The sequence below is a fragment of the Arachis stenosperma genome, chromosome 6 (assembly GCF_014773155.1).
Source record: "Arachis stenosperma cultivar V10309 chromosome 6, arast.V10309.gnm1.PFL2, whole genome shotgun sequence".
In the NCBI taxonomy this organism is placed as follows: Eukaryota; Viridiplantae; Streptophyta; class Magnoliopsida; order Fabales; family Fabaceae; genus Arachis; species Arachis stenosperma.
This window is the reverse complement of record NC_080382.1, coordinates 855593-877423: the sequence shown is the minus strand read 5'-3', so window position 1 is coordinate 877423 and position 21831 is coordinate 855593. Positions and strand designations below refer to the sequence as shown.

Sequence of the window (21831 nt, the reverse complement as noted above, 5' to 3'; positions counted from 1 at the left end):
CTCTTGCTTTTTTGATAAACTTTCTCTTTCTTTCTTCTTTGATGTATATGAGCTTGAAGGTGAAGCATTCTCTCTCTCTCTTTCAAGTGTTTACCTGATTTGAAGCATGCTAAAACTTAATTTTATTGAAAGTTTATCTTTGTTTCAATTTGTATCGGGCTTGGTTATGGATTTAATATCCATTCAACACATTTAATTGCTTTATTTTATTGGTTTGGGACTGCTACTCAATTATTTTAATCTGCATCACTTAAATGAAACAATCAAATCTAATTGGGTGTTTAATCCAATAAATTAATATTTATCATCATTATTAAATTAATTTGCATTCTTAACTCAACCGTTATTATTATGTATTTGTTCTCATTAATTACAAAATTATAATTTTTTCGTATATTATTAATTTTTAATAGTGAACTTGTTTAAAATTTATAAATTTTAATAATATTATTGCAAAAACAACAATTTAATAACTAGATTAATTTATTTTATTTTAATTTATTAAATAAGTAAAATTATAATGAAAATCAAAATTTGTCTCTTCTATTAGAAATCAGGAAAAAGAGATTTTTTTTAGTTTTTATTTACTGTTTATAATAAAAAATTTATATAAAATTATTTTTTATCATAAAAAAAATTGAATAAAGTTCCACATTAAAAATATTCTTAAGAGTTAAGACACATGATAGACAAAATCTTTTATTATTAATGAGGATTATCATTAATACACTACTAAGTTTGGCTAAACTTCTTAAATAAGTTCTTTTGAAAAAAGAACTTAAAATATAAGGACTTTTATTAATAATAACTTTTAAATAAGTTATTTTGAGTTTGGATAGTTATTATAAAAGTCCTTGTTTTAAAGTTGTGCATTAAATAAGAGTGATAAAATAGTTTTTGAAAATAGGAGAAGTCACATTTTTTAACTTCTTCAAAAGCTCTTAAATAACTTTTTGAAAAGTTAAAAGTTTATCTAAAAAATTATACCAAACACATTAATATAACTTTCTATAAGTCAAAAGTTAAAAAAAAGTAACTTTTTGGTGTTTCCCAAACGAACTCAATATCTAACCATCACAATCTGACTTCCATTGAATTTGTTAGCGTCGTTGGAAGTTAAACATCTTAATGGCAATGGCAAAGACCAATGCAAAAGTAACTGCAAACCCTATAATTACAGCTCCAACCACTCCTAAAAAATCGTGCTTGAAACCAAAATAATTTCTCAAGAAGTCTTCTACTGTTGTAGGTTTGCCATTGAAGTCTATCGTGTCTTGCATGTCTCCAAATTGCGATGCCACCAATCCATACAAAGTCCAAGCTACTGGATTTCCCCAATAGTACCATCTCCACCACACAGGAATTCTCTGTTACCAAAAGCCAAAAGCCAAAATAAAAAAAAATATATAGGGAGTCAATAGAGTATTTATATAATGTGTACAATGGGAGTATAGAGATGTTCGATTTAGTAGGATATTAGATGTTTATTATTTCTGATATCCGGATGATTATTTTGGATAGTACGAGTATATTGTGTTTGAGAAATTAGTAATATTTTAATTTAAATGTTCATTTTTTAATTCATATTAAACCAAATAAATAGCCATTGTACACATTATACAAATACTTTATTAGTTTCCTAGCGAGATTCATTAAAAAAACTACTAATAATGTAGTGCATTTGTATGCTTAGGAAAAGAATCATCAATTAATATGCACCACACATCTAACTAAATCATGACTAAGAAATAATTCAATACCTGACATTAGTATCATTGTGTTTTCTTCGATAACAAATGATATTGTAGTAAATTAGTAGTGAGTTATCTTTTAGGAATAAAATAACAAACATGTTAAAATCATGTTATGTATGTATACAAAAAATTAATGATCAAATTAGTTATTTATATAAAATATATATTAGAATACGAAATATGTTAAAATATATGAAACAATTCATGTAAATATATAATTGATTTAGTTGTTGATTTTTATGTCTACATAATATTTTTTAAAATTAATTTTTCTTTTCTAAAATTCAATTTTGTTCAAAAAATTTGTTAATTCAAAAAAATTAGGTAGCATTAGTTAACTTTTTCTTTTAGTAACCCTATTAAATGAAAGAGAGAATAAGCAGATTGAAAAAGTATACAAATAAAATAACTAGTCAATATAATTCTCACTTAAATTGGTCTAAAATTAAATTATTTTAATCATTTTCATAACTAATATGCATAATTATTTCAGACTGAAAGGATCAAAGGAGTATACAATTAGAATGTCATTCTATAAATTTGTAAAGCATAATCCAGTTTTGTGCTCTATAAGTGGTTAATAATGAGTTGTGTTTATGTTCAAGGTTTTGCTAACAAGTAGGACAATTGTTAAAAGTGCAAAAAATAGAAAGATTGGATAGAAAATATATAAACCTTTGAAGTTTTCAATGATATTAAATACACAAAAAAATCAACTTTTTTATAAAGTTTTTTTTTTTTTTTTATATTCTTAAAGATACTTGTGAACAGAACCGTTATATTTATATGTACATGTTCAATAATTAGTTAATGGTCAAATTCATTCTTGAAAATTATTTGTTCTTTAAATTAGTTTCTAAAAAGATTTTTTTTTTTAAATCAAATTCGTCTATCTTAAATTAATTACATTAATCATTCCGTCATTTTCATTGCTCATGGTCTCAAAGTTTGCTGGTATGGCATGTTAAGTGACGTCATAATGAACCCTAATTTGATGCTAACATGATAAGTTTATGAAATTAGATCAAATAATCAATTCTAAATTGAGAGATTTTAATACGTCAAGATCTCTCAATTTAAGGTTATTTTGATCTAATTACATAAACTTATCATGTTAACAGCCAATTAAGATTTAAGACGGTCAGGTGTACTGTGATTAGTGTGGTATCACTTAACATGCCACATCAATAATAGAAGTGATAGAAGAACTAATGTAACTAACTTAAAATCTTTAAAAAATGAATTTGATTAAAAAAGTCTTTTTGGTACCAATTTAAAGAATGAGTGATTTTTTAAGACGAATTTAACCATTTATTATCTAGACACAATATTTTACACTATATATATCATGAACATTTTTCCTCAACAATTATCCTAATAACTTACTGGTCGTGGAATTGCAAATCCTGAGAAAAGATTCCACACTTGATAGAATCCAGATGAAAGTATAACAGCAATTGGTGGAGTTGGGGTCATTGCTGCAGCCATCATGCCATAATAGGTGAAGTACAAGAAAGTGAAGTACATAAAGAATAAGTACCAGAAAACCTTAGTGACTGTCCACTCAAAACCAATCATTGCATAAACTATAATGCCATACACCACAGCTTGTAAAAGGACATAAGGGAGTTCAATCACAACCTGTAACAAAATATTAACAACCAATTAAATTATATATTAACACAAAAGCAAAATAAACACATAAACTATATACAAGTGAGGAAGTTAAAATTACAAATTTAAATTACTTACCTGAGAAAAAGCATATGCAAAAGCTGAGTACATTCCAGCAGCTTTTTCCCTATAGAACACTGTTCTTTCCACAAACACCAATGGTTGTGCTGAACTAGAATTCCTAATACCAAGAAGAAGAACAGCAGCATACATGGATCCCATAGCATTGAAAAGATCCTGTCGTTTTTCACTGCAATATAATGATTATGAAATATATAAAGAGCTTTATAAATTAGATTTTGTTAGTTTCCAATTTTGTCTGTCTTACATTTTGGAGCCAAGGTTCCAAAAGACAGTTCCAAACAACAGGGCAACAGCGATGGTGTAGAGAAATCTTATAGCAGTGTATGGAGGATTTCGCCAATAAGACCAATGTTGCTTCCATAAGCAAGCCATGCATTGAGTGAAAAAGGACCTTGAGTACTTGGAAGGAAAATAAAGGTCCTTAGAACCTTCAACTGGGATACTTAATTGATTAATAAGTTCTTTGTTTCTCCTGAAACAAATGACATGGGCCAGTTTAGATAAATAACCATTTGACTATGGTGGAAACTCGACTTCACGTGAAGTTGATACCTGAGAGCTGTTAAATGATTTGACTGATTTAACTAAATTTTTATCTAACGACTTTTAGATATCAACTTTACGTGAAGTCGACTTCACCCGAGTTTTTACCTTTGAATATTTATAAAAAAAGAGAAAAATACCTATATAGCGATGAATTTTTGTACTCCTGAACAAAATCAATTCCCAATTCCATTTCTTTTGCTAAAGAAGTTACTTCCAACATCCATGTAGCTGGATTATAACCATCTTTAATCTTGCAGACACCTTGAATTTCCTGTAAGAGAAAAAAGTGTTAACATGAGCGAATACTTTAGCAAGATAAAACTACAATGTTCCTAAATTTTTAAGTGCTACCTCAAAGTAATTGATCAAATGAGAACACTGGTATCCAAGTGGCCCCACATATATTTCTTGGCCTCCTACTTTCATTAGGAAAAGCTGCACTTGATGAAAATTAAATATTAAGAAACAAATTAATGAAAGCAAACAAAAATTAAATTTGCTAGTTGCCACAACATTTTACTCTGTCTATTAGACCTCATCAAAAGATTCAAATATATCAATGCAAGGTTGATGGATGGTGCAAACTACTGTTCTTCCAGTATCTGCTATGTTCCTAACTGCTCTCATAACAATGACAGCAGCCCTTGCATCAAGCCCAGAAATTGGTTCATCCATGAATATTATAGAAGGATTAGCCACCAACTCAACTGCAATAGTCAACCTTTTGCGCTGCTCCATTGAGAGACCATTAACACCTGGCAATCCAACTATTGCATTCCTTATTAGATTCAGCTCCACAAGTTCCATGACTTGTTCAATGAACATCTGCAAGAACTAGTCATTTCCAAACTTAGTAAAGTGATAAATGAGATCAACTATTTTTTTTTTTTTTTGCATGGAGTGAAGAGATTTGTGGTTAACCTTCCTGGTTTCAGCATTGATTTCAGCAGACAATCTAAGCCATGCTGAGTAGACCAATGATTCATATACAGTGACGTTTGGCGAGTGGATATCATTTTGTTCACAGTATCCAGAAATTCTTGCAAAGGTTTCTTGATTCTTTGGATAACCAGAAACTGTGATGCTTCCGCCGATATATCCACCGGTTTTTCTACCAGAGAGTACATCCATCAAAGTTGTTTTGCCAGCACCAGTGACACCCATTAGAGCAGTAAGAACACCGGGCCGAAAAGTGCCACTGATACCCTTTAAAAGGCATAATCTGTCCTCAAGAACACCATGGATCCTCATTTCCTATAATTCAGTGCAAGAATTCAGTAAAATTATACTTTCAAAATAGCTAAGAACTATGATCAAAGTGCTTTTCCACACCTGTGGCATATCAACAGAGTAAGTTATTTCATCAAATGTAACGGCACATGGTTCAAAAGGAAGAATAATTCCTGTCTTTCTGTTATGATTGTTCTCCACTCCACCTTCTTTTTGAGCATTGCTTTTCGATTGCTCTGACTTAACACCATGTTGCTGCACAATTGCTGCATGATCAATTTGTAACATTAGTCCACCTACTATACAAGAGCTTGATTGCTGTGATAAATGGAGCAAAGGAACTCACGACTCAAGAAAGCAAGAGCAAGGATGTAAGCAATGTTGAACACTATTGTATATCCAATCAATCCCCCAACACCTATCCAATACCAATTTGACTGTGTGAAGAATCCTCGGGACTTCAAAACTTCAATTCCTAGTGGTTTTGTGGAGTTAGGCAGAACCTTGCATCAGAAAATATATCCAAATATTATATGGTTTGTATCATTTTGTGAAAACACAATGGAATGACTTAATCTAAATTAGACTTACTTGTCTCCATTTCTTGCCTAGAAACTCATTATTTACAATGGCATTCTGTCCATACATCATAGGTGATGCCCAAAATCCCCATAACCACCATTTTTTCATATTATCTGTGTTCATCAAGTAAACAAAATAAGCAAACAAAATTAAGTTAATGTAGAACAATAAGATATTTGGTTATGGAGATATAGACAAAAATAGGGACAGAAAATTCTTGAAGAAAGAAACATTGATGTTTGTCAAATAAAAATAACTTTTGGTATCTATTATACCTTTTGACAAGATGAAACCACTCACTATAACAAGGATGCTCAATGTAAATGAGCCAATTGTGAAAGCCACTTTACTACCAAGTGCTGCAATAAATCGGAATACGGCAGTAGCCATCTGGTTAACAAGTACAAGAAGAAGGAACTGCCTAAAGAATCTGCACAAAGTAGAGACATATATGCAGCCATGTAAGCAACTTAGAATTGAAATTGGGTATTGCATGTAAAGATTTGAAAATAGAGCTGTTTTACCTTCCAACATCTGGATCAAAACCAATTACATAGTAAGTAAGAACTACCCAAATTCCCACTTCTGTGAAAGTTATGGGAAGCTTTAGGATCCACTCAGGGAGAACATATACCCATGAAGGGAAGAAGAGAAGGTTTCTTTGCTTGTAAAACATAGGAAGCTTAGACATTGTCACAGTAAGATCAGCAAATCCATTTAGCACAATCAGAAGAATGCAATAGTACATTGCACCAACATATATACCACCATCCACCACAGAATCTCGATGCATATTAGTCCGGAAGAAAATCGTCATTACAATGAAGGCCACTACAACAATCTAAAGCATGTTGTATAAAGTTAGGAATGGACTAACTGAAAAAGAACATGAAACCTTGCAATGGCAAAACAAAACTTACTTGGCAAAGCTTGAAGATGTGAATGAATGAATTGCGCTTCATTAGTAAGTATTCTCTAGAGAAGCATGCTTTTAAGAGTTCCCATTTTCCTATGCCATAAAGTTTGGTTGCCAAAGCAGCTGGGTGGCTTTTAGACTTGTCAAAGTGTGTAGCAAGTTCATTATCAATGCTTATCCCAACATGGAATGAATGCAGTGCTTCAGCAAACTCTTTTGGTGTCACAAATTCATAAGGTTGATGATCTTTGTGTACCCAATATTGTTCCTGATCTTTCCTTGATGTCACCTATTATAACATATCATAATAAATTTGTGTAGATCAAATTAAATAATGCAGATTATGGATAAAAAAAAAAAAACACATTATTCAAATTTATTACTTCTAGCAAAAAGTCTGCAACTCCTTTCCTCTCAGGACATTTAAAGCCCATGAAGGCGAAAAATTCGAGAACATGTTCACGGGGACCTTGATATACAATGTGGCCATCAGAGAGTAGAATAATGTCATCAAAAAGATTGTAAGTCTCTGGTGCTGGTTGAAGGAGTGAGACAAGGGCAGTTCCTTTAAGAGAGTGGATGAGATGCTTCAGTGAGTTCACTACTCGAAAAGTTGTTGAGCTATCTAAACCAGTAGATATTTCATCCATGAAAAGAGCTCTAGCTGATCCAACCAGCACCTCTCCTATATTTGTATATATACAATTTTTCTAAAATTAGATTCTTGTTTGTGATAATTAGACATTAATGATTGAAATCTAGCTTGTTCTTGTTTTACCTGTTGTAAGAAGTTTTCTTTGCCCACCAGAAATACCTCTTAGCATTGCATTTCCTACAATAGTATCAGCACATACTTCTAGTCCCAAAACCTGAAAACATGAATTAAAACAAGCAAAAAATAAACACAAAATGACTTCATGATTACCAGAGAAAACCTTAAAGTGAAATAGCTTTTACCTTAAGAATAAAATCTGTAATCAAATTTGTCTTCTGGCCTTCTGTTGCTACAGCCTAATCATAATAAATCAAAAGTTTAACTAGTTGATCAACCTCAATATGATAACAATATAAGAGAATATTTTGCTAACATTATTTCAACAAAATTTAAGAAAGACTAAGATAGCGTTTGTTTTGAGGTACTGAGACAGAGATCGGGAGACTGTGACACAGTATCATGTTTGTTGGTTCAGAGGCTAGTACTAAAATTTCTGCCTCTGTCCCCAAAATTTCAGTACCTCCAAAAAGTAGGGACACAGAAGACTAAAATTTGTAGAGATAGAGATGGAAACTTTGATAACATTTTATACTTAAAATATCCTCATTTCAATTAATTAATTTCAATTTTACCTTGGTGCAAATTAAATTAGAGTTTCAGTCATGTTTCAATTTCTGTCTCCCATTTTGCACCAAATAGAATACTGAGATTTATTTTAATCTCTGTCTCTTAGTCTCTGTCTCTCAGTCTTTCCGTCTCTGTCTCTCCACCAAATGCTACCTAAGCGATGCAATGAAAACAAGTATATATACCTTCATATAGACATCAACATCTCGATCAGGAGTAATATTTTTTTCTTTTTCTCTTCTAGACACCTCTTCTAGCAAGTCTACAGATATAAATGCCAAACATATTTTAGCACTTTATTCAATTTTGCATTAGATAGAAGAACTCTTCTTGACAAAGAAACAAAACCATGTATGTGTTGGGTACTAACCATAACGAATTCCAACTCCTTGTACTCTTGCTGAGAAGGCTAGTGTTTCTCTAACAGTCATTTCTCCAATATGAAGATCATGCTGAGAGACATATGCAGCTGTTCTTTGAGGTACAAATTCATTCATCTCATGACCGTTATAAGTAACCTTACCATTGAACTGATCAACAATAAGTCACATCTTCATAATTAGATTCATTTCATGTGCTCCAAGAACTTTTACAATCACTTAGTTTCATTTATAATATTTTAAAATTCATCCCAAGTAGACATTAAAATTTAACCTTTAGTTTTGAATCAAGTTTTCCTGCCAAAGCCAAGAGGAGTGTAGTCTTCCCAGAGCCAGGGGCCCCCAAAAGCAATGTTGTTCTGTAAACAAGCGGAATTGTTACATGTCAAATAAGTTATCACTAGGAGTGTTCATAAAATAACTGAATTGTGATAACCGGTTAAAAGATCATAACCACATTTTGAACCAATTTAATAAAATAATTTTAAAAACCATATCTATAATATTAAAAAATGGTTAACAAAAATTAAATTTTAAAAATCGGTTTTTAATCGGTTAATCAAAATCAAAATTAAATTTTATGCAACTCTTATGTTTAAATTGGTTAACTAATTTTTTTTGGTAAAAAATCGGTTTTTAATTGGTTAAACCAGTTAAAAACCAATTTTTTTTTAATCCAATTTTTCTATGTAAAAAATTGATTTTTTTTAAAACCTATTTTTAAATTATCTAACCGATTAATAATTCGTTTTATCACATAAAACTAATTTAATTAATTAACTAAATTATATTTTTTATTAACCCAAAAACAGATTTAATTTTTGAATTAACCAAACTATGAACTGCACTCAGTGTTAATGTCATTACTTGGAACAATAATTTCTATACTTTTATTACCTGGCTGGCCTTATAATTCCACTAACATCTTGGAGAATAGTTATGCGTTGCTTTCTGGTGGGAATTACATGAAGGGTTCTTAATAAACCCTATTCATAAACAGAAAATGTGTATTAGAATTCCTTCATATGAATTTCTCCTAAATTGAAAACACAAAAACAATCAGTTTTCTAAGGATTTTATGGTGATCATGTATGGTATTTAAGTCTAGTTAGTGTGATTAAAATTTACTCTTACATTGGAGACAAAAAAAAAAAAATCCAGTTCCTAAAATATTTCAATCACACGTTTATGTAAAGAGAAATAAATTCTCTCATTTTTTGTTTCAATTGTTTAACATTTTCATTCATATTTTTATCTTTTCACTTAAAAAGTATATAATAAAATATCACACTTGATAAAACAATTGAATGAAAAAAAAAATTATATTTCCATGCATATCTTACTTGCACTATATTGAGTATGAAGTTAGCGAAGGTAGGCAAAGCTCTAGTTCCTAGATGAACTTCTGCTTCCACCTTCAAATGCTCAAATCGAACCTCTATTGTTGGAAGAGTAATACCAACCCTGAAATAAGAACAAAAAGATAGAGCTCATCCATGAAATCCAATAACAAAAGAGTAATGATACATCACTAATAAAATTTATCATTTTTTAACTAATATTTAGTTCACAAAAATATTTTTATACTAAATTTTAAACTCTAAATCTTAAATTATAATAGTATAAAAATAAAATATTAATCTAAAATATTGATTAATATTAATAAAAAGTATTAAATCCTAACATTTCTCATGACAAAAGACGCTTTTATTAAATTTAATTAATAATAATTTACTCTATAATCTTATAGTAAACTATTTTCTCTGACAAAAAGATGAATGATAATATTTTAACTATGGAAAATATAAACTAATACGATAGCTCTTCCATCACATAGGATAATTTTTGAAAAAAAAAAATCAATTTTAGTGAATATTGAGTTAATTTACATTTTACATGTTTAAAATTATCCATGCTCATATTTTTCATGGCATGGACTAAAAAACTATTAGTTTTGAAAAAAAATAATAATGTAATAAAATAATTATACTAAGTGTATACTAAAATTAATTATTAAAATTAATTATTAGTATAAAATATATGTTAAAATAAAAAATACATATTAAAAATGAGTTAAATACTATGTAAGTATATATGTATATACAAAATATATGATAATTTATTTTAGTATACAAATAACATTTTTTATAATTAAAATATTGAAAGAAATACTTTCTTAATTATTACTTTGGTAAAAACTCGTGCAATCGACTTCACATGAAGTTGATAATCAAGAACCGTTAAATGATTTAACTTATTTGACTAAATTTTCACCTAACGGACCCTCGACTATTAACTTTATTTGAAGTCGACTGCAAGTGAATCTTCACCTTATTACCTTTCAATACGATCCTGGAGTTTGAGGAAGAAGTTCTCTGTATCCTCTTGACCAGCAACTCTAACCAATCTCTCAAGCAAAGCTCTTCTTTCTTGCAACCTAAGTTTTGGTATACACACCTCGTCGGCCACCCCTTCGGGGGTGGCCAACAACCCTCTCCTCATCCGCGCAACCGTAGGTAGTTTCTGAATGGCAGCCCATTTGAGAGCTTCCTCATCATCTTCCTCATCTTCTTGGTGAAAAGAGAAGTTGTTGGGAAACATCTCCACGCCGGTGGTATCGTTACTCCAAAGTGATGAAGAACTTTCTATCAACATGTTCTTGAAACTCTCTCTAAAATTAGTACTACTAATCCTCCGAATTCCCGCTCTGGAACTACCTCCTTCATCCATTATGATTATTACTTGTAGTAGTTCCTTGATTCTAGTCTTTGGCTATATATATGTAAACATTATTTAATACCATCTCTGTTAATAATACTCCATAAACTTGTATTAATCTCTTTTTAAAGAAAAATACTACCTTTCTTTCTTCTTTGTCCTAGATGTAAGGTTGCATTTATTTAGGACATGAGACAGGGATATAGAGACACAAAATTATGTTTAGTAGAGGAGATATGGACAAAGATAATGTGTCTAGAGACACTAAATTAATATATTTTGTGTCCATCCTGATAGAAAAGATACAGAGACACTAATAAATAATACAACTTATTTTTTATTTTTTCTTTTATTATTTTTGTTAATTTTTTATAATTATATTTTATTTTTATTATTATATTTTTAATCTCAAATTTTTTGAATGAAAATAAATTGGATTTTCATAATTTGTTCTAGTTTATCACAAAATAAAATACAAAAACACAAAATTTTTTTTGTTTTTATTCATCAATATTTTATTCTGTCTTATTCTAGTATCTTGTTCTATTCTGTTCTCAGGAAGAAACGCAACCTAATGGACACTTTTTCTTTTTCGTGTGGGAGAGAGAAGAGTGTATCTCCCAATGATGTGAGAAGATGAGTGCTTAACTTTGCTATGGGAGCTACAAATCGGAGGCACCGATTTGTTTTATTCTTTTTCCAAACAATCACAAATCGGACGGTCCGATCTGTGATTTCGAAAATAAAAAAAATTAATGTTAAAATTGGACCGTCCGATTTTTATTTTAAAAAATAAAAAAATAAAAAATACAAAACAGACCATGCGATTTGTAATTTTTTTTTTAAATAAATCGGACCCTCCGATTTGTAGTTCACTTTTTTCTTTAAATAAATCGGACAGTTTGATTTGAATAAAATACCATATTAAAAAAAACACCTAATTTTTTAATAACAATGTATTACACATATATTTAACCAATATAAAAAAAATTAGCCCCTAATGGACAGATGTGCTATTTTTCAATAATGAAATTTAAAATATCTGGGAAAAAAAAAGAGTGACCAATTACTTATTGATACATTCACATGGGCTGCTACTTGAGAGGTATCACTAGTGACGAGTGCAAGCATTATATTAGTGATAATGATTCCTGTAACTTGGCATTTGTCTTTTTCAAAAGGGTCAACTCAAAACACTATATCGGATTTTTTCGGTTACTTATTCTCTTATGTTTCATTGGAGGAATATCGATAAAAAGCAAGATTGTGCTAATAATCAATCTAATGTCATGTTATCAACTTATCATATGGACAAACCATTAAACATATTGAATTGGATGATATCATTGATTATGTCATGTGAACCATACTTGCTAGGACTTTGATTAATGATATTAAAATTAAACCTATATTAAAATTAACAAAAATATTATTCTTACACTAAAATTAACTACTAAAATTAGTCACGAATATATTTCTATATAAATATTAGATAATGTTATATATACACTAAAATCAGCCACTAATATAAAATACATATTAAAATATAAATATGTATTAAAAATAAATTAAATCATACATATATTAATACACAAATATATTAATGATTAATTTTAGTATATAAATAATATTTTTGAGAAATATATATATAATTTAATTTATTTTTAATATATATTTATATCCAACATATATTTTATAATAACTGATTTTAATACACACGTAATATAATCATAAAATTAACATGGTGGCACAATCTCTTTCCACCAACTAATTGAGTACAACCCCACTATTAACGACTGTGATTCTGCCAATTAAATAAAATAACCGTGCGAACTTCTTTATCTCTTTTCACTCACGCATAATTAAAAAGATAAGTTAATTTATTTTATTTTTTAATATTTCTTTAGGATATTGAGGATTTTATTCTAACACATTCAGATTTGAGATTTGATCCAAGTTGCGCATTAGCAGGTGAATTTTGCCGGTTAGAAATAAGTTTAAAATCTTATGTAACATGAGGGATTTGAATTTTTAACAATTAAAAATATAAGAAAATTGTAACGACTGCACTACTTATTTTTATTATTTTACTTATATATTTTTTTCTTGTTACTTTTAATTATTTATTGGTTCATAGCTTTATTATAAATTTATTTTTTGCTTTTTAGACTTTTCTTTTTTGTTTATTTCAAACCTTCTAATACTCTTTAAGCTAATTATATTAAACAAGACTTAACAAAATGTGAAACTTAATATTTGTGAAAGAGTCTATAATAAATGGTAATGGTAATGGCGATGGTATTTAAAAAGTAGTGTTTAACTTGTCAAAAAATTAAAAATTAATATTTAACTTAAAAAATATAAATACAAATACTTTTTAAATATTTAAAATTTGTTATAAAAAATAAATTAAATAAAAATTAGACGCTAAATTTATAAACATTATAGAATTAGTCATAATAAATTGTAGGACGTTGATGATACAATTACAAGTTTGACCTCTTAAAAATAAAGTCCAACTTGTTTTTATCCGTAGCTGTCAAAATCTTTCTAGGAGTAATAATTAAAAGTTTTAATTCATTTTCATATTTATATTTTAAATATTAAAATAAATAATATATATTAATTTTTAAAATATCATAAAGATAAAATAAATTAAAAATTTTTAAATAGAAAATGGTTTAACAAAGGGGCAAAAAGCCTAAATTAAAAAATTAATTTAAAGAATAAATTAAAACTCTTAAGATTTGGCTTCAACTTTAAACAATTTTGGTTAATGGATTTATTGTTTTCTGACCAAAATTTTGAAAAACGGATCAGACCGAATTTATCGGCTTGATCGGGTTAATCGAAAATCAGTTTTCTGATTGATCTGATCATTCTCAAAAATCATCCTAAAAAAATTAGTAAAAAATTAACTAAATCGGTAATTAACTGATAAACTGGATGAACTGGACTAATTTTTTAAAGGCCTAGTTCACTATTTAACATAAATGTTATCATTTTGAACAAAAAAAAAAAAACAGAAAGCTCAAAAAGGCACAACACCCCCTCAACCCCTTTCTTTCTTCATAAACAAATTAAACCAAATCCTGCGGCCGAAGCTTGGAGTTAGGGGTAGAATTTGCTGTCTCACAAGAAGCTGCACCCGGATTCAAGTCTTACAAGAGAAAAAATGAACCCTTAAATAAACTCATGTAGTGTGTGTGAGTGTATTGTGTGGATGTATAATACATGAATAATGCCTAGAATTAGAGTTTGTCTAATCCATCAGACAAAAAAAAAATCCTAAATGGCGCAACCTTAGTAGTCACTTCACACTCACCATTAGCAACCCTTGCAACCACCTTCTCTATTATCATCGCGGAACTCCTTTCCTCGGCTAGAGGGTACCTTCAATCGTTGGTATTATTTCATACAGAGCATGCTATCGTTGTCGCGAAGGTCTCTGGGCTTTGTTCTCGTCCCCGTTGTGGACGTTTGCTCGGCCTTGTTCTCGTCGCCGTCGCGGACGTCTCTACTCGACTTCTCTCTCTTCAAGCTCTCGCTCTGATCTCGCTCTGTCTCACGTGAAACGCGAACTTCTCTGCTTGCTTGTTCTCATCACCGTCATCTTCGTTTAACTGCTCAACTGTCACCTCCTTATGGACGTCTCTATTGCTCGGTTGTCTTTTTTTTTTTCGTGAGTACTCCTCCATTACTTCTTTAATCGTAAATTTTTTCTGAAATTAATTATGGTTAATCTATACTTATGAGTTAATTATTCTTGTTAATTTTTTATTTTTATAATATTTTTTAAGTTAATTTTTTTAAAATAATTTTATTGATTGATAATTTTGACATCTAAAATTTGAATTTTGTATATAATTGTTAATTTTGTATTTTAAAACTGTATGTATTATTAGGTTGTTGATGTGAATAGAAATTTTGTATAATTTATGTTGAATAATCAATACTTAGTTGTTGACTATATGTAATTTATATAAGTTTGGGTTCAATAATTAAAAATTTGTGTAAATAGTGTTTGAAACTAATTTATTTTTTTAGTGTTAGAATGTGATGTGTTTGTTAGGGGTGTTCAAATCCAAACCGATTCAAATTAAACCGCTCATCCAATCCAATCCAAATCGAAACCGATTAAAACCGCACTAATTTGGATCTGATTGGATTTTATTTTTTACAAACCGCTGGATCGGATCGGATTTCGGATCTACTTTTTAAAACCGATCCAATCCAATCCAAACCGCACAATGTGTTATAATATTATTATTTTATTATTATATTTATAATTATACTTATAACATGTTTAATTTATTATATATTTTTATATTATTCATGTATTATTATTATTTAATAAATAGTTTATGTTCAAAATGTTATTTATTATTTATTTTAACTAACCTATAATTTTATTTTTATGTTATGTTATCGTTAGTTTTTTAAGATATTGTTGAGACTTATTATGTCATTGTTAATTATTTAAAATTTGATGTTAAGACTTGTTATATGTATTTAATTTTTTTAATTTACAAAACCGCAAATCCAATCCAATCCAAACCGCTTGAAATTGGATCGGATTTTTTTTAAAACATCATCCAATCCAAACCGCACCGCAAGTAAAATTAGTGTTCGGATCGGATGAGTTTTTGACTCAAAACCGATCCAAACCGCACCGCGAACATCCCTAGTGTTTGTTAATTATGTGTGTGTTGATTTTTTTTAACCATAAATTTTAATATTTAAATTTATAAATTTTTATTGATAAAGTATAAATAAATTATTATAAAAAAACTTTAATTTAAATATTTAAAATTTTATATTAATTTTTTAATAATTTTATTTTATATTTAATTAAATCGATTTAATCACGATTCAATTCCAATTGAACTATTAAACTATCGAACCAGTTACGATATCGGCCCAATGACCGATACAGTTCTCGAAATCTTGTTTCTGACCGTTCTTGAATAGTTGGGCAGTGTCGTAAGAAAAAGTTAATAGGGCTGACAAGCGGCAAAGATGGGGGCCCATAAACCCAAAATACCCAAAAAAAAATCGCTGTGTGGTTATGCAGTGCGTCTTTGATGGCGGTAGAGCCGTAGAGCACACCCAATAAACCAGATATCAGTTGGGCAAATCAAAGTTAAAATGGAGGACGAAGCTGACATATACGACGGCGTTAGGGCTCAGTTTCCTCTCAGCTTCGGCAAGCAATCCAAGTCTCAGACCCCTCTCGAAGCCATCCACAACGCCACGCGTCGATCTAATACCAATCCTCCGTCTTCTTCTTCTTCGAAGCCTTCAACCGCAAGCGCTCTTCCTTCTCTCTCTTCTTCTTCTAAGGAATGGCTCAATTCCCTACGCTCCTCTAAAAACCCTACCCCTACACTTGCTGATCGTGGTGGCGGTTCTGAGATTGGCCCGCCGCCACCTCCGCCTCCGACGGCAGAGGATGATAACGACGATGGCGCCATGGTGGGGCCGCCTCCCCCGCCACCTCCCGGGGTGGGTTCGGGGGCGGATGAGGACGAAGACGACGATATGATTGGGCCGCCCCCGCCGCCGTCTGGTAACAATTTGAGCTCCGACGACGACGATGATTCCAACGGAGATGAGTTGGGGAACCGGTTCCGTATTCCACTTAGCAACGAGATTGTCCTCAAGGGCCACACCAAGGTATTCTCTCTCTTAACGTGTGTTTGTGGGTTTAATTTGGGAATTAGCGTAACAAATTGTGAATGGAGAAGAAATGGTTTAATTTGATTATTTGCTTTTGTGTGCTTTGTATCCCTTGATTATGCATTTAAAGTGTTTCCTAAAAAAATTTTATAATCTAGGAAGCATGATTTGATGCTAGCTGTGGCAGTAGCTTAAGTCTATAATAATATACTGCAGAGAAAAGAAAGTGTTAGGGTTCTATTACAAGCCGAATAATCCAGAGAGGTTTCACAATTACTACGAGTAACTTAAACTTCAGTAGTATAGAAGTTTAGAGTAAAATCCATTAGAAGGCAGACACCGTGAATGAGTATGTTACTTTATTTTGAATTATAAGAATGTGAAGGGAATCAACAGCTGTTTTGTAGTGAAATGTAGAGAAATATATTAATGATAACATTGGGAAAACTGTTAACAGGTTGTGTCAGCTCTTGCTGTAGATCACACTGGATCTAGAGTGCTTTCTGGAAGTTATGACTACTCAGTGCGGATGTACGATTTTCAAGGAATGAATGCTCGTTTGCAATCGTTTCGACAACTGGAGCCCGCTGAAGGTCATCAAGTTCGCAACTTAAGCTGGAGTCCAACAGCAGATCGGTTTTTGTGTGTGACTGGATCAGCTCAAGCAAAGGTAAGCATGTTACATCATATCTGTTGACTTAAATGATGCTTTAGTGCTTTTCATTTGACTGATTGTATATATATTTCTTCTGTTGCAGATTTATGATCGCGATGGGCTTACTTTGGGAGAGTTTATGAAGGGAGACATGTATATTCGTGATCTAAAGAATACCAAGGGCCACATATCTGGATTGACATGTGGAGAGTGGCATCCAAAAACTAAAGAGACAATCTTAACATCATCAGAGGATGGATCACTGCGAATATGGGATGTAAATGACTTCAAAAGTCAGAAGCAGGTTTGGACAAGTTCTGCTTCCTCGTCATCTTCAATGACAAATTGTATGCATGGTCAATAATCAATATCATATCTCATAATTTTTTTCAAAACGCATTTACTATCATATATCTTTTCGATAGATTTTTGAAATAAAAATTGAAGCTCTCTAAACAAATGAGGCCAAAAGCATCTGCTTCTTTATATATTTCTTGTAGAATTATTGACTGATATTTCACCTGTTGTTGTGAAAAGGTTATTGGCATTGTCTATTTGTTGCTCTGTTTAAGTACTTAATGCAGAGGGAAATTTTATGCTTCAATTTTTTACCAAGTAGGCAAGTACTTACTTTTGATGAGATTGCCCTTTTCTTAATTATTGTTATTTTTTGTGGTTTTTGTGAGACTCAGGATTTTCAGCTAATGTGTTTCCAGTTCTTTACCCAATTATACTGGATATAATGCATGAGACATCTTATGTATGTGTGAATGGAGTTGTGATCATTTGTGTTTTACAACATAATAATTTACATTTCATTCACGTTTTTGAACTTACACTGCTAAGTTTCAAAGGATAGGTAATTAAACCAAAGCTTGCAAGGCCTGGAAGAGTTCCTGTAACCACATGTGCATGGGACCATGATGGTAAACGCATTGCTGGTGGTATAGGAGATGGTTCTATACAGGTAAAAAGATTTTCACTTATAATAAAGTCAATATACATTTGCTCTTTTAGCTTTTTAAGCTAGAAAAAACATTAGTTTTCTCCTTATATTCCTTGGAATTCCCATTGATTTTCACAGGTTTGGAGCATTAAGCCTGGGTGGGGGAGTAGGCCAGATATACATATTGAAAAAAGTCATTCAGATGATATTACTGGTCTGAAATTTTCTAGTGATGGGAATATCCTATTGTCAAGAAGCTTTGATGGTTCACTGAAGGTATGTAAACCATTATATCTCACAAAAATCTTATCTTCATTTGTTTCTGTTTTCTTGCTTTATAAGGAATCCATATGTTGTTAACTAATCTTCTCGACTTTTCACCAACCAATGAAATATGTCTCAGGTTTGGGATATGCGTAAAACAAAGGAAGCATTGAAGGTATTTGAGGATCTTCCAAATAATTACGGACAAACAAATATTGCATTCAGTCCTGGTGAGAATCTATTTTTTACTGGAACATCTGTGGAAAGAGAGAGCACAGTTGGGGGTTTATTGTGCTTCTTTGATAGAGCAAACCTTGAACTTGTTTCAAGAGTCGGCATATCCCCCTCTTGTAGTGTTGTTCGGTGTTGTTGGCATCCTAAACTGAATCAGGTAACATTTTGAAGTTTTCTTCCAACTTCCCATAATTACATTCTTGTGTTGCTTTATTTTTACTTTAAGGAGGACATTTTTGGTGTTTATACTTAATAATTTTATTGAACTGCTTTTCTTTTCTGAAGATCTTTGCAACGGTTGGTGATAAAAACCAAGGAGGGACTCACATACTATATGATCCCACCATCAGTGAAAGAGGAGCCCTTGTTTGTGTTGCACGTGCACCAAGGAAAAAATCAATCGACGATTTTGAGGCAAAGCCTGTCATTCACAATCCCCATGCGTTACCACTGTTTAGAGATCAGCCAAGCCGTAAGCGTCAACGGGAGAAAGTATTAAAGGATCCATTGAAGTCCCACAAGCCTGAACTTCCCATAACAGGACCTGGCTTTGGTGGACGGGTCGGTGCAAGTCAAGGAAGCTTACTAACCCAGTATCTTATGAAGGTATTTGTCGACATGTGTTTCTCATCATTTTTCTTAGACTTAAACGGATTCATGCTTCAGAATATGTAAATGCAAGGTACTTATATTTTAATGCAATTGCAGCAAGGAGGTATGATCAAGGAGACATGGATGGAAGAGGATCCAAGGGAAGCCATCTTGAAATATGCTGACGCAGCAGCAAAGGATCCAAAATTCATTGCTCCAGCATATGCAGATACTCAACCTGAGCCAGTGTTCGCAAAGTCGGATTCCGAGGAAGAAGAAAAATGATTGGATTATGAAGTCACCACTTGCAATCGCTATCACTAGATGGTAACTGCCGAGGGGATGACAAATAAAAGAGTGACCAAGTAAGAGGTACTTGACCCCAAGCATTCTTCTTGGGGCTAATGCCAACCTTTCCGGCAGAATATCTTGTGCACTAAGAGTGATGAAATTGTTAGCTCCTCAAATTTTCCTATGGATCTTCCATGTGGATGAGTAGTATTGTATTGTACATTTTTTACGTGTAATTTTACAAAACTTACAGAAATTTAAATATGTACTAATTGTATCGAAGATTTACTGGTTATCAATTGTGTCTGATAGAGCTGAACCGTTAGCATCAGGAACAATCGATATTCTTTTGCAACTTAAAGGAAAATTTGGTTGTTTTTACACACAAAAATGTTTCAGTTACCATAGTAAAACGGATTTTTGACCAACGTTTGCTCTCTATTTTTGTCTACACAGGAAACCATCATTATTGTAGTTCTATAAGTAATAACTAGACTCGCAATTGCATTGGTCATTTTCTATTCAACCGACAAAAAACTCAAAAGGTAGGGAGTGGTCTCTTGCATCAATTACTAGTTTTGGTATCACATGATATTATCAAGAATTGAACGCAGCTTAGCCATGTTCAAAGGTTTGACTAGATAATCATCAAGCCCTGCTTCCATAAATTCTTGTATTTGCTTTTCCTCTGAGTGAGATGACACCCCAACAATTTTGCTACAAATGCCCATTGAACGAAGTTCCTTTGTTGCCTATATATGAAGAATGTGCAAGAATTATGTCTCAATGTAATTGCCCATGCATATTATTTTGATAGGTTAAAGTATTGAATAAATCAGATTATTAATTTATTATTACTACCTCAATGCCATTCATCAAAGGCATTTCCTTGTCCATGAGAATGAGGTCAAATCCTTGACCAGAGCAATGAATTTGTACGGCTTCTTTTCCATTCTCCGCTGCCTGATTCTTCACTCCAACTTTGTTCAGCATCCACTGATGAATCATCCTTACTTGTCTATCATCATCCACAACAAGTGCTGTTAATTTTGTTGCTGAGTCTTCATTAGGTGCCATTAAGCCTTAACCTTTGTTTTGGTCAAAATTATTTGGAAATAAAAGATATTTTTGTTCTCTTTATCTGAACAAGAAACACATATAATCATTAGAATATGTATGAAAAATGAAATTGGACATAATGTAGCAGTAGCACTAACACTGAATAATATCATTAGAGAAAACATTTAAAGAGAATGTTTCAGATAGATAGCAGTAGTACTAACCTTGATGATGGAGGGAACAAATGATGAATGGATAATTGGCTAGCTGGTTATAGTGCTATAAATATAGATGATGTGATCCTTCCCAATTTGCTAAGTAATCCATGAAACAAGATTGAAAAGAATATAAAAAAGAAAGCAAGCTAGGTTGAAACTGTCTCTTGTCTTGGTTCACCACAATCTAAAAATATTATCTTTTCCTAAAATGGAGTGATTTATTTCATATATTATATATCTATATTGGATTCTGATGGCATTTCTTTTTCCTATTTTGTATAGGAACATGTAAAAAAGCAATATTCAAAATAGTAAAACACGCAACAAAATTTTAATTGAAGAGTATAAAATCAATTCTTGATTTTTTATAATATTTTCTGGCTTATGAGCCCACAATGTCAAAATGGGTCAGTAAAATGTATCGAATTTAAAGGGAAGTGTGTAACTTTTGTTTACCTTTGTTATGATCGAATTAGATCCACTTACCTCATTTAGTTAACTTGGATTCTGCAAAAGACACTTTTTTGCATTATATTTGGCTCCTTATTAAATTGTTGATCCGTCAAATCCAGATTTCTTCAATTTCATTTTTCTTTTTTCCTATGTAATTATGGAGCAGGAACACTTCAATAAGTTATCGTGGCCCCGCATTTGATACATGTTAGACA

The 21831-nt window shown here is 31.3% G+C and overlaps 3 protein-coding genes across 3 annotated transcripts; 1 reads left to right on the top strand and 2 right to left on the bottom strand.

Annotated features, from left to right (window-relative positions):
* Positions 1–1022: 1022 nt before the first annotated feature.
* Positions 1023–11328, bottom strand: LOC130933265 (pleiotropic drug resistance protein 1-like). The gene is made up of 23 exons (XM_057862827.1): positions 10847–11328; positions 9852–9972; positions 9406–9494; positions 8783–8867; positions 8499–8658; positions 8314–8390; positions 7744–7797; positions 7565–7655; positions 7170–7471; positions 6791–7075; positions 6395–6711; positions 6146–6300; positions 5880–5983; positions 5635–5791; positions 5391–5554; positions 4980–5312; positions 4593–4883; positions 4410–4493; positions 4196–4329; positions 3757–3984; positions 3507–3678; positions 3141–3395; positions 1023–1367 (listed from the first exon to the last, which is right to left on the bottom strand). The coding sequence occupies exons 1-23, from the start codon at positions 11236–11238 to the stop codon at positions 1101–1103; spliced, it is 4317 nt and encodes a 1438-aa protein (XP_057718810.1). The 5' UTR covers positions 11239–11328; the 3' UTR covers positions 1023–1100.
* Positions 11329–16260: 4932 nt separating this feature from the next.
* Positions 16261–20272, top strand: LOC130935570 (uncharacterized). Its single transcript, XM_057865370.1, has 8 exons — positions 16261–16902; positions 17363–17575; positions 17664–17864; positions 18420–18527; positions 18645–18782; positions 18910–19161; positions 19290–19610; positions 19713–20272. Exons 1-8 carry the CDS (start codon positions 16375–16377, stop codon positions 19878–19880), a joined length of 1929 nt encoding a protein of 642 aa, XP_057721353.1. The 5' UTR covers positions 16261–16374; the 3' UTR covers positions 19881–20272.
* A 174-nt stretch (positions 20273–20446) lies between these two features.
* LOC130935571 (two-component response regulator 24-like) lies at positions 20447–20963 on the bottom strand. The gene is made up of 2 exons (XM_057865371.1): positions 20748–20963; positions 20447–20638 (listed from the first exon to the last, which is right to left on the bottom strand). Exons 1-2 carry the CDS (start codon positions 20961–20963, stop codon positions 20471–20473), a joined length of 384 nt encoding a protein of 127 aa, XP_057721354.1. The 3' UTR covers positions 20447–20470.
* Positions 20964–21831: the final 868 nt, after the last annotated feature.